At 42.6% G+C, this 12037-nt stretch overlaps 1 protein-coding gene across 4 annotated transcripts in view; it reads right to left on the reverse strand.

The window, feature by feature from the left end:
- The window catches only part of ADAMTSL1 (ADAMTS like 1), an 890862-nt gene that overhangs the window by 56904 nt on the left and 821921 nt on the right, over nt 1-12037 (reverse strand). For all 4 annotated transcript variants that reach the window (XM_074330338.1, XM_074330337.1, XM_019739192.2 and 1 more), the window contains 2 exons: nt 5873-6052; nt 1990-2124 (listed from right to left, as the gene is read on the reverse strand). In XM_074330338.1, the coding sequence (XP_074186439.1) occupies nt 1990-2124; nt 5873-6052 (315 nt within the window). The remainder of the gene's footprint in view (nt 1-1989; nt 2125-5872; nt 6053-12037) is intronic.

A 12037-nucleotide genomic window follows, 5' to 3' on the forward strand; every position in this document is an offset into this window, starting at 1 on the left:
ATAACCCTAAAATTTATATGGAACCACAAAAGTCTCCAAATAGCCAAATCATCTTGAAAAAGAAGAAAGTTGGAGGTATCATGCTACCTGATACCAAATTGTACTACAAAGCTATATTAATCAAAACAGCATGGTACTGGCATCAAAACAGACACATAGATCAATGGAACAGAATAGAGAGCCCGGAAATAAATCCATGCCTACATGGTCAGTTAATCTATGACAAAGGAGGTAAGAATATGCAATGGGGGTAAAGACAGTCTCTTCAATATAATGGTGCTGGACAAACTGGACAGATGCAAGGAAAATAATGAAATTGGATCACTTTCTTACGCCATATATTAGGTTGGTGCAGTTTAAAAGGTTGCTAATGACTGCAAAAACCGCAATTATTTTTGCACCAACCTAATACAAGAATACTCAAAATGAATTAAAGACTTAAATGTAAGAAAACCACAAAACTCCTAGAAGAAGACATAGGCAGTAAACTATTTGACATCTTTTTAAGCAATATTTTCTTGGTTATGTATCCCTGGGCAAGGGAAACAAAAGAAAAGAAATAAACAAATGAGACTATATCAAGCTAAAGAATTTTGCACAGTGAAGGAAACCATCAACAAAACAAAAATGCAACCTACTAAGTGGGAAAAGATACATCTGATAAGGCATTAATATACACAGTCTGTACACCCTGCTAGTGGCTGAGCTCTGATTAATAGTCGTGACAATTTCATATAGTGATGAGTCTATTTACAATGCACACATTTAATTTAGAACAAGTTTACCTTTTATAAGCCAAAGAAAATAAGCAGTTTGAAATTTCTATGAATTCTGATCAACATCATGTGGAAAACTCAATGCCAAGTTTGTCTATAAAAAACAGAACAGGGCTACTCATTACTAAATCTGTGTCTTATTTTTATCCCTATCAGAAATCGAGAAATAAGAAGCTTTTTCCATATGTCCATATACTATGAGCATTCTTTACTAATTTCAGATGATAATGAAAACTGAAGGTTATCTTTCTGTGCTTTAATCCTAAAGATATCAGTCTCTGTGGCCATGTTGATAAGTCATCCCAGTATGACTGGGAACTCATTGCCTCCTGGACCTTGCTAGTTGGTGGGGAGAAGAGTAGAGAAAATTTTAACTTTGAGTCAAAGAAATAATTCTAGCTGTCATTACCAATGTTTGGGACCACAAAGAGTTAGCATGAAGATTTCCTCCATTTTGTTTTTTAGGCCTTTAAAGGCATAAGAATTCTCCTTCATCTTGACCATCTCCAGAGGTCATGTTGGGAATGGAGAGGTTCCTCTGGCATCTCCATGATTCTAGTGTGAGGAACCCAAGACTTGGATGCCCTGGCACAACTCTCTACTACCAGAGAGCACCAGCCATCGGGGCATTAACTTGGTGAAAGTTCCCAATGACAGATGCCAGGGAAGTTGTACCTGCTGAAGTTATTTAAACATTTGCTTTGAAGAGTCTCTCTGGGTTGGGTTGAGGCCCTGTCTACAGAAGGCTGGCTTAAATAAAATTCTCTGGCTTTTGGGGTCTGCTGATAATTCAGCTTTCTCCTTGAAAGCTGGTTATAGCTCTAGTTGATTTGGAAGGAGGTCATGGGGGAATACTGGGGTATGGTTGGCAAGAAGAGAGGAGACACAGGAGGTGTTCTTTATAGCTCTGTTCTTTATTCATCGTTCAGTGAGTCTGACTGAGAGGATCAGGACTGTGAATGAGCCTAAGAGGATTCAGGAAGGAGCCACGTTGGAATCTAGACAAGCTAGAGTCCAGACTAAGAATTGCACTCACCTCATATGGAAAGTCAGCCAAGTTTCCACTGGTGAGTCTGGATTCTGTAGGCAATTTAGTGATTTCCTGTTGGCCACCCCCCCACTGCTGCCTCCTTCCCACCTGCAAGCAGTCACCCATCCATAAATCTTGTCCAGCCCTGGATTTATGCCCAATGTTCCAGAGGGTTGGACTCACCAAGGAGAGCGGAATTCCCAGGATCCAAGACCAGCTGTGTTCCCAGGGGAGACGTCAGCACCGAAGGAAAGTTCGGTCCAGTGGCTGAAAGCAAGGCTCTGATGTCTTCCAACTGCGTGGGAACTTGGGGAGGATCTGTGAGAAGGCAGACGGTGAATCAGGCAGGTTAAAGCATAAAGGCTGTATTCAGGGCAGAAAGAGAGGTGAGCATGCATGGAAGTGTGTCTGTGTCTAAGGCAGGCATTACTCTCGCTGCCTTTTTAACATCATTTTTCCTTTAGAGAAGGTGTGCCTATCAAGGTGAGTCTGAATGTCACACTTCACATTTGGCACCTGAAACAATAAGGTCAGTAATGTAATCAGGCATGCTGATTTCAGGAGCTCCTTACTAACGGCACTTTATACCACAGTGCCATTGGGTCCCTGTAAATGTGTAGGTAAATTAAACCATATTATAAAGACACTTAAAGAAAAAAGCCAACACTTCTTTGGCATTTACTAAATGCCAAGTCCTGTGTTAAATAGTTTGCATTTCTCTTTTCATTTCTAACATCCTTCAGAGGGAGGCGCTCTGTTACTGTTTCCACAGATGGGGATCGTCCATAGAAATTCTTATTTAAAAGGAGCCTGTGAGTGGCTTTTTCTGAGGAAAAAGATCCATTTATGAAACTGATAAGTTAATTTGCTTTGTGGTCTGAGTGTTTTTATGCCCAATGGGCCATAAATAAGATAAGCAAGACAGGAATGATGTGCTATTTAAAATCTGATGAAGAGTCAGGACTCTTTATCTGGGTCACAGTTACTCAGAGCCAAAGTGACAAAAATGGGAAATATAGTGGCTTGCTTATTATTTCCACTGGGCAAATAAAGAGCAAGCGCCTAGTAAACCGAGTGGTGGGATGACCCCAGGTTCTCCTGGAAAAGCAGCAGAATCCTATTCTCCCTCTTCCTTTATCTCCTGATGCACTGCAATTCACATTCCCAAGGCCAACTTCCACCCTTTTCTCTATACCAGTCCTTTTTGGAGTGGAAAGAAAAACAGGAATGTTGCTCTTATAATTGATGGTCATTTCAACAGTGTTCAGTTAAAGCCTACTATGTGCCTGTCACCTTGTTAGGTACTCGTTAGGTATGGCAAATAAGTCATGGCGATGCCAGTCTATTTCAGAAACATGTCTTTGTCTATTCTGCCTTGGACTGCAAAAGACCATTGCGTACAGACAACAATGATGACCTTGAGATTCATATATATATATAGTTAAAAATTATAAAGACATTATATATATTACACATAACATAATTTAAAGATATTCTTTACATGGTATAGAGTAAGAACACCGTATTTGGGTTCAGGAACCCTCAGATGGAGCTGTGGCTCTGTCGTTCACTATCTTGGGTAAGTCTCTTAATCCCCCTGAGCCTTGGTTTCCTCATTTCTAAAATGGAAACTTATCATTTCCAAGATCTCTTTCTACTCTGAAACATCACAGTTTTAGGAATCGATGGTAGCAGTTTCCTCAAATCTAGACTCTCTTCCTCCCATCTTTTTAAATATTACCTTAAGAACACTGAAAGTGAATAATGAATATTGAAGGAAATTGAATTCGCTCAATATTGCAATTGAATATTCTTTTAAGAATATTAAACCTCAGGAAGCCTTTGCTTATTTATTAAAAGCTAAAAGGGTTACATTATGTTCCATCTCCAAAACCATCAGATCTCCTTGGGCCAAATATTGGCACCTTCTCGTGTCCTCATAGCTTCTACTATGTTTTTTCTTTTTTGGTGCAAATCCATTTGATCTTCCTAGAGAAACTGCAAATTCTGCAAGGACAGAGGTCACCTCTTTATCTTAAAGCTTTACATGGAACTTAGAGGCAACACTTAATGAATATTCATCCAGTGGCTATATGAATAATGAATACTAATCTGTCTCATTACACTTCAAGTCTCCATGCGACAGTTAAGTCACAGAACTTGGCATAAAACCCCAGTTTTATGCATGAAATCCTCGGTTTAAAACTTAAGGCACATTTTTGGCTGATTAAAAAAAGGAGACAATACTTCTGTGTTCATAAATTACCTAGAAAACTAACAAACTTTGATTAATAAACCAAGACTTCTGATCAAGAAAAGCCCTAAACTCGAATCTAAATAGTGATTCCCCCCGTCATCAAATTTGATTAAAACGGGAAGATGTTATGCTCTTCAAACCCCATGTTCACAGTCACACCGTATTAGAGTTGGAATGCTGCAAGAACTGGCTCCCAGAACATACACACTTCATTGGCAAAGCTACAGTAGCAGCTACATATCCTAGGCTTTCATCTCTGTTAGCAGAGGCAACAAGGAAGGGCTATTAGGGAGGAGAAAGCAACAGCAAGCACCATAACTCAGCATGGGGCAACAGTCTCTGGGTCTTGGGCTCCAGACTAGCTTCTCAGCCAGATGAAACCCAACACAAAACAAATGACACCCTTCACTGCACTGATTTTCTGTGACTTCCTAAGATGACTGGAGGTTTATGCAGCCACTGGTGAGATGAAAACCCATCTGGGTCTCTCTGAAAGCTGAGTGGGCAGGGGCTCGAGACCTTATGCTTTGATATATCATCAATTTGGGGTGTGAAAATACAAGTACGAAGTTTAATTATTTTTCCCTGAGGAAGCTGATGATGTGTAATTAGACATATTTCTCACATTCTTCCTTTTTTAAAAAATCTAAAATGATAGCTTTCTCTTGGTGAGAAAGCTAGCATAAATGCTCCAATAATTGCTGTTTTCTTTTTAAAAGTAAGACAAAAATAGGCCTTTTTCCTCCACTCCACCAACTCCTAGACTCTGTGGGGAAGAGAAGCAGAGGGTCCCTTGTTCAGGGGACAAAAGGGTAATAGCTTTCGAAATGGTGGAGTCCAGCACTGGGCAATAGCGAATGTTGGATGGTGTTCCAGCAACTGTTATTTTTAAACACCTATTTTATTCCAGGAACGGTGTCAGACTCTTTAATCAGGGGTTCTTATGCTTAGGCGTGCTAATGTCTGCATGTTTGTGTCCCCCCAAATTCATATGTTGAAATTGTACCATGCCCCTCCCCCCCCCGCCATAGTAATGATAGTAGAGAGGTGATTAAATCATGAGAGGATTAGTGCCCTTATAAAAGAGACCCCACAGATCCAGAGTGCTTGCTTGCCCCTTCTGCCACATGAGGACACAGCAAGACGCCAGCAGTCTGCAATCTGGAAGAGGCACCTCACCAGAACCCTACCAATGTGGCACCCTGATCCTGGACTTTCAGCTTCTGGGCACCCTGTGAGAAATAAATTTCTGTTGTTTGTTAAGTTACCCAGTTTGTAGTATTTTGTTACAGCAGCTCACATAGACTAAGACAGTAGGGTACATGTGCGGACTTTATGTGGACTAGACTATGAAATTCCTGAAACTATATGAAAAAATTTGCGTGTGTGAAGTTTTCAGGAGGGGGTAATCTACAGTTTTCATGTGATTCTCAAAGAAGTTGTTGACACAAGAGTTAAGAGTAACTGTTTTACTCCTGTTACCTCCGTTTGACTCCCTCCCCTTACACCCCTGCCCCAAGGGGGCAATTCTTGTTTTGTAGGTCTCCATACAGGGACCAGCATCTAAACTTAGCAAGGTGAAGTACTTTGCCCAAGGTCACACAGTGAGTAAGCCGTAGAGCCAGGGTTCAAACTGATGTCTTCCTAGCCTCAAAGTCTGTATTCTCTCTTTTGAAAGGCCCTGAGGTGGGGAGATGGGAAGGAATATTGATTTTACCTTTATGTTCTTAATTAGATCAGGGCAAAGAGGAGGTGCAGGGTGAGTTAGACAGTCACGCCCAATGGGGGTGCCAGCCTCGAGGTGTTTACCTAGGATCTGAAGCTGGCTGTTCTCAGTCAGCTCTCCACGCACATTGGCTGCCCTGCAGGAGTACAGACCCTGATCCGAGAAGGACACGTTTGTGAGCAGCAAGGAGCCCTCATGCAGATGGTGAGGAGAGCCCAGTTTGCTTTTATTCCTGAACCAAGTGACTTCAGCTTCAGGCACACCTAGGAAGAAAAAAAAATAAACTCATCAGCCAAACACATTCAGGTGTTTCTGAAGGCATTTATAGCCTCTTGGCGAGCCCTCCCAGGGGCTGCTTGGCAGGAAGCATCTGCCTGGGCGTCTTCTACCATCCTTTGGCCAAACTAAATAATGCCTCAGACCTCTCCATTGTCTGGAGATCTTTTGCCTTTTCAAACTTACAGTGATGAGGTAGGAAGAGGGAGCCAGTTGAAAGAAGAGGAAGCCGGAAGCTGGTAATGGGTACTTCCAAGGTGGAAGGTGAGTCTGAAGAGTCTTTGGAGACATCATTATAAAAACAGAAAAACCAAATCTATATACGTCAGTGAATTTGAGTGACTGACAACTACATGAAACAAACAAAATGTTGAATAAGAAACATCAAACACAGAAGAGTACGTACTGTATGATTTCTTTTCTGTAATTAAAAAGAAAAACTGGTAACATCAATCTATGCTGTTAGTTAGGATGGTGGCTCCTCTGAGGGGGGACAAATAGGGTGGGCTTGTGACTGAGGGGGCACAAGGAGCTTGGCTGCTGGTAATGCTCTGTTTCTTGACCTGGGGGGGCCGGTTTGATGCACTTTTCTGTATAGGTATTACACTTCAACAAAACGTCAAAAGCCACAAAATGTTAATTTACTCATGAACCAGACAAAGGAAAGCTGCTAGATCCTTACCAGAGTTGACACTGCATGTTGAAAACATGACTGTATTTTTTGAAGTCTATGTATTTTTTAGGACAAGAGAACACGGAACTATGGTATTAGTATCACCACAGAAAAAGAAAGATGAGAAGAAAGTACTCTACTCTCTCCTCAATCCAAGTTTACTCTGTGAGAAACAGCTGGGGAGAATGTGTGCGTATGAATTGGTATGAAGTACCTGATTTTGGAAGTCAAGCTCTACCTTCTAGGGGTATTATAGACTGAATGCTTATGCTCCCACAAATTGATATGTGGAAGCCCACTGTAATGGTAATTGGAGGTGGGGCCTTGGAAGGTATTTTAGGTTTAGATGAGGTCATGGTTGGGGGAGAGTGGTCCTCATGATGGGATTAGTGCACTTATAAGAAGACCAGAGAGCTAGTGCTTTCTGCCAGGTGAGGACACAGCAAGAAGATAGCTGTCTGCAAGTCAGGAAGAGAGCTTCTCACCAGGAACTGAATGGACCAGCACTTTGATCATGGAATTCCCAGCCTCTAGAACTGTGAGAAGTAAACTTCTGTTGTTTAAGCCACCTAGGCTATGTTATTTGTAATAGCAGCCCAAGTAGACTAAGACAAGGGGACAGCCTTAATTCCTTAGGCAAGTTTCTTTGTGGTTGACATGCTGGTAAGCAGGCCCTAGTTTAGCACAAGCCATCTGAGATGGTCTGCAGAGGAGGCTTCCTAGGAGGCTGAGCTCTGACTGAGCTGGGAAAGTCTGTGGCAGTAATTCACAGGTCTCCAGGGAACAGAAAGTACCATCCCTTGCACCACCCAGCCTGCTGACCCAGCTCACAGAGTGTATTCATTGGGCATTTATTCAGGGCATGTTTAGCATGTCAAATCCTGGTAAAAAGGGCCAAACTAGAAATAGTCAAAGAGCCACAACTTTTTTCCTGTGCTTTCCCTGAGTTGGGGCTGGATTTTGCCCTAGGGCAAGGGCAGTGTTGTCCTTAATGGGCAGCCTACTGTTTAGGATGCAGACACACCTTCAAGGAGTTACTTGTATACCTGTTACTTGTCCTTGAATCTGATGAACAAAATTTGCCCGCAGTCTACTCTATGACACCCAGCTAAACTGCCCTCATTACAGCCCCTCGTGAGCTTGCTGTCACCCAGGTCCCAGTGAGAGGAAGTGGGGTGGGGTGGGAAGCTAGTCTCACACTCCCTCGCTAACAATGAGCTGCCTTTTGTGAACTAACTGGTGTCCTGGCTGCTCTGTTGCCTCAAGTGTGGTTTTCCAGGTTTGGAGTGGTGGCCTAAGGTGGGTGGCCAAAGTGTTTGGCCCATCTGCAGGCCCTTTCTCCTTGTTATGAATAACACAGGTGTGACTCTCTGGTCTTCTCTTTCATTCATATTACCCATAATTCAAGGCAACTTACTAGGGACCAAGCTGAAAGGAGTTAGGGCTGTTGAAAGAGGGTGGAAACTCGAATACTGCATCCCTGATCCATCTGGGAGAGGCACACATCTTTATATTTGAAGCTCAAGTGCATGAGAGGGGCCTGGCTGGCATTGTCTCTAACTATACCTGGAGAAAAGATGCAGGTGAGAGGCTGAAAAGCTGATTTTTCATTGCAGCACCACTAGGGAGAGCAAGAGTATCATGATGCCCGAACATGCCCATGTGGACTTTGGACCCTGAGCTCAGTTTTTATGTTAAAAAAAAAAAAAAGCACATCATTCAGGAGAAAGCCTCTGAAGAGTAAGTTGAAGAAAGTATCCTCAGTCATTTCTCTCCTGAAAGCTCAAGAACAAAACGAGGTTCTATAAACCATTTTCTGCAGGTATTTCCCTTGCAACAAATTGCTCACAGGTAGCAGCATTTCTGGCACCTTCCTTGGAGGAGGGCTGTGGGCAGCAAGCACACAGCCCCTAATAGATACTAAGGCTGCTCTAGAGCAGGAGGCAGAGTAAGAGAACTGGACTAAACGGCTTTCAGTTCCACCAACAAAAATGTGGTGACGAAGTGAATGGGGGAGCGAACATTCTTCATGATCGTGCCATCGTGGAAATGGGTTGTGGTGTGTGTGTTTCCAGAACCAACACTCCTGGAGCTCTGTGTGCAACACATACAGTTCCTGCAGCAAGATGCTTTATTGCTCACCAATGTGAACCTCTCCAGTCAGGACCTGTGCTCCTGAAGGGGTGCCAGAGGCAGAGAGGGGCAGGAAGAAAGAGAAAACGAGAGGGGAGGTGGTGAGAAAGAGGAAGAGGAGGGAGAGGGAGAGAACCCTAGGATGGAACGAGACCTAGGAGCCATTTCTCACTTGCCCAGGAAATGGTGTAAGCCTCTTCCATTCCCTTCATCACTCTTTGCCTCATGCCCTCATGAAATTGGGTCTGTTTAACAGGACAAGACGGGGTGTTTACTGAAAGGGCTGAATTTCTCAGGTGAGGGCAGGGGGTCATGGGAGAAATGGAAATGCTCAGGAAAGTAAAGGGTAGAAGGAAGCAACCCTCAGTCTCTGTAAAATGAGAACTATAGAAGTGACAGCAGTGCCAAGGCAAGAGACCTCACACAGGAATCGTCCTAATATATTTATTAGCAAACCTCTCTCAGGCTTACTTGAGCATGTACCTGCATCACGAGGTTGCCAATGGAGGTGTCATGGCTGGTGCCACACTTTGGGGGCTTTCTGCCTGAGACTGCAGGTCTTAGGCAGAGAATGACAACAGAAAGATGCTTTGAAGTGATAGCCAGTCCTTCCGTGACTGGCTCTGACATATTACAAACAATAGCTGGAATAAGGGAAGAGGAAAAATAAATGAGACATTATATAAAGCTCTTTTTTTCTCTTTCTGTCCGGAGGTAACAATGGTGCTTTAGAAAACTCCACCAGCCCTCGCATGTGCCAGAGTCCCTTGAAAAGGTTCCAGACACACATACTTAATACTGACGTTCAGAACACCTAAACATTGGGAGAGCACCGAGGTCAGGAGCTATGCAAAAATGAAATTTCCTGAACACATTAGAGGGAAAGAAAACATTTACTGAACATTTCTTATAAGCCAAATATTTTATAAACATCATCACATCTTTCACAGTGATCCTATGAGTTACTATTATTAATACCATTTTATAGATGAGAAAAGTGGGACTCAAAGAGATTAAGAAATCTGCCCAAAGTCACATTCATTTGGATCCCTGAGTGATTACATGTCCCCGACTGTTCCCCTGTCCCCGACTATTCACTCCACAGCCAATCAGTGACCTACAAATGGCAGGGTGGGCAGCCAAACTCACACATTTGATGCCACAGATCCCCAGCTTAACAGGGATAGTAAGTCCTCACTTAACATTGTCGGTAAGTTCTGTGACTTTAAGTGAAGTGAGGTATAACAAAACCAACTTTTCCATAGGCTAATTGATATAAACAAGAGTGACGTTCTTACGACATCAAATCAATGTTATAACAAAATGATGTTTCATAAAACGAAACCATTCCAGGACCTGCTGTATACAACAGTGCCTGCCATTATACTAGACTGACTCCTTGGAGAAGATCGGAATTGCTGCACTATTATTTCTGGTGTCAAACCCTGAAATACTTTCTACTTTTGGAATGAACCTTTCTGATGTAATTCTAACACCAAAGTCATTGTTAGAAGGGGGGTTTCTCGAATCTGTGTGTGCTGGTTTTGTTGAGAAGCTTGGTCAGGTTGTGGGAGATTTTTTTCCTAGCATGTTGTGATGTGACAGCACATTCTACAGAAAGAAACGTATGAAAAATGACAGAAAATACACTCTATCACAGAACAAAGTCCACAGCTATGTTGTTGACAAGTTACTTGGTTAGGCTCTACACTCTGGACTCCCTGGTATGATTTGTGTCTAAAAAAGGGAAGGGAAAGAACCTACCTTTACTGTTTCCCCTTTGTGGTATATCTTATCAGCAATACAATGCTCTCCTTGTTGCTGGAAAGAATCAATAAAGGAGTCTGGCCAAAATGGGTTGTAACTTGATATGATTATAAAGATTTGTGCCTTTAATCTCCCCTGAACTGCTAGGTAGGGTGATGTTATAATATTCTTTTTTTAAACCCAGACAGGATATTCTTGTTAACTAGAATACTTGTTATATTTGGAAGGCTGCTTGTACCACGGCAGCTTGTCAACATCTCAAGGTGGGGCGTCCACTGGAAGGTGCACCTTGATGTGGTAAGTTTGATGGCTTCGTGCAAGAAAACGAAAGGATACAGTAACTTAAATGTCAGCCTTGGCAATTATTCTCAAGTACAATGAAAGTCTGGAAAGGAGGTCTTCAGCCTTCCACATTTCTCCCTGACTGTGTAGATACTGATAGATGTTCACAGAACCTATTTTCTTCTACCCAGCAAGGCTACCCTGCCCAACATCCCGTGTAGTTGTGTGTTGCCATGTGACTTAGAGGGAATGTGAAAAGTAGTAATAGGTGCTACTTCCAGGTGTGGCTCTTAAAAGCCTTCCCAACCATCCTCTACACTTTGTTTCCTCCCTCTCTGCTTGATAAGATAGAGATAACCGCCAGGGAGACCTGGGAAGGCATGTGTTCAAGGTAACAGAGGCACCAGCACTCTATGACCATGAATGACTGTGTGGGGAACGTCTTCTCCAGCTGACCAAGACCACTCCTTGGACTTTTAGGTAAGCAATAAAACACTTCCATTGTGTTTGACTCATTATATACTTGGAGGTCTGTTTGTTACCAGAGTCTAGCTTACCCTGACCTACTCTTTGACAATTTATTTCTGCATCACTAGTCCTGACAATTTTATCTACTAAGTAAGTCCTTCAAAAGCTTCCCTTGCTCTTTGGATAAAATCTCAAATTGTACCATAATTTTTGAGAGTGTGTAACATTGAGTCCCTACCTACTCTCCCCTACTCCCCAGTCACATGTCATGACGTTTCCTTCTCTGCTCTCTGTACTGCAGCCACACCTGCCATATTTCACTCCTTCAGATGCAGCATGCTCTTTCTACCACCTCAGGCCCTTTGCACATCCTATTTCCACTGTCTGAAACACCCCCTCCTCCCCCAACCCTTTATCTCCTACTCCGTTTTCTGAACTCTTCTCAAATAGAGAACACGTATGAGGGTGGTACAATGGACTGGATCACTGTTCAATAAGAAGCCTCAATACACTCATTGCTTAATGCTTTTTATGCTTAAGGGTTGGGAAGAATTTTTGAGGTTGCTTTTTACAAGTTGAAAGCATATGTGTGCAAAAGTTATTTAATGAAAAACTGCTAACAAGTCAAACATATCAGGACATGAGTTAC

This window comes from Rhinolophus sinicus, linkage group LG04 (assembly GCF_036562045.2).
Source record: "Rhinolophus sinicus isolate RSC01 linkage group LG04, ASM3656204v1, whole genome shotgun sequence".
In the NCBI taxonomy this organism is placed as follows: Eukaryota; Metazoa; Chordata; class Mammalia; order Chiroptera; family Rhinolophidae; genus Rhinolophus; species Rhinolophus sinicus.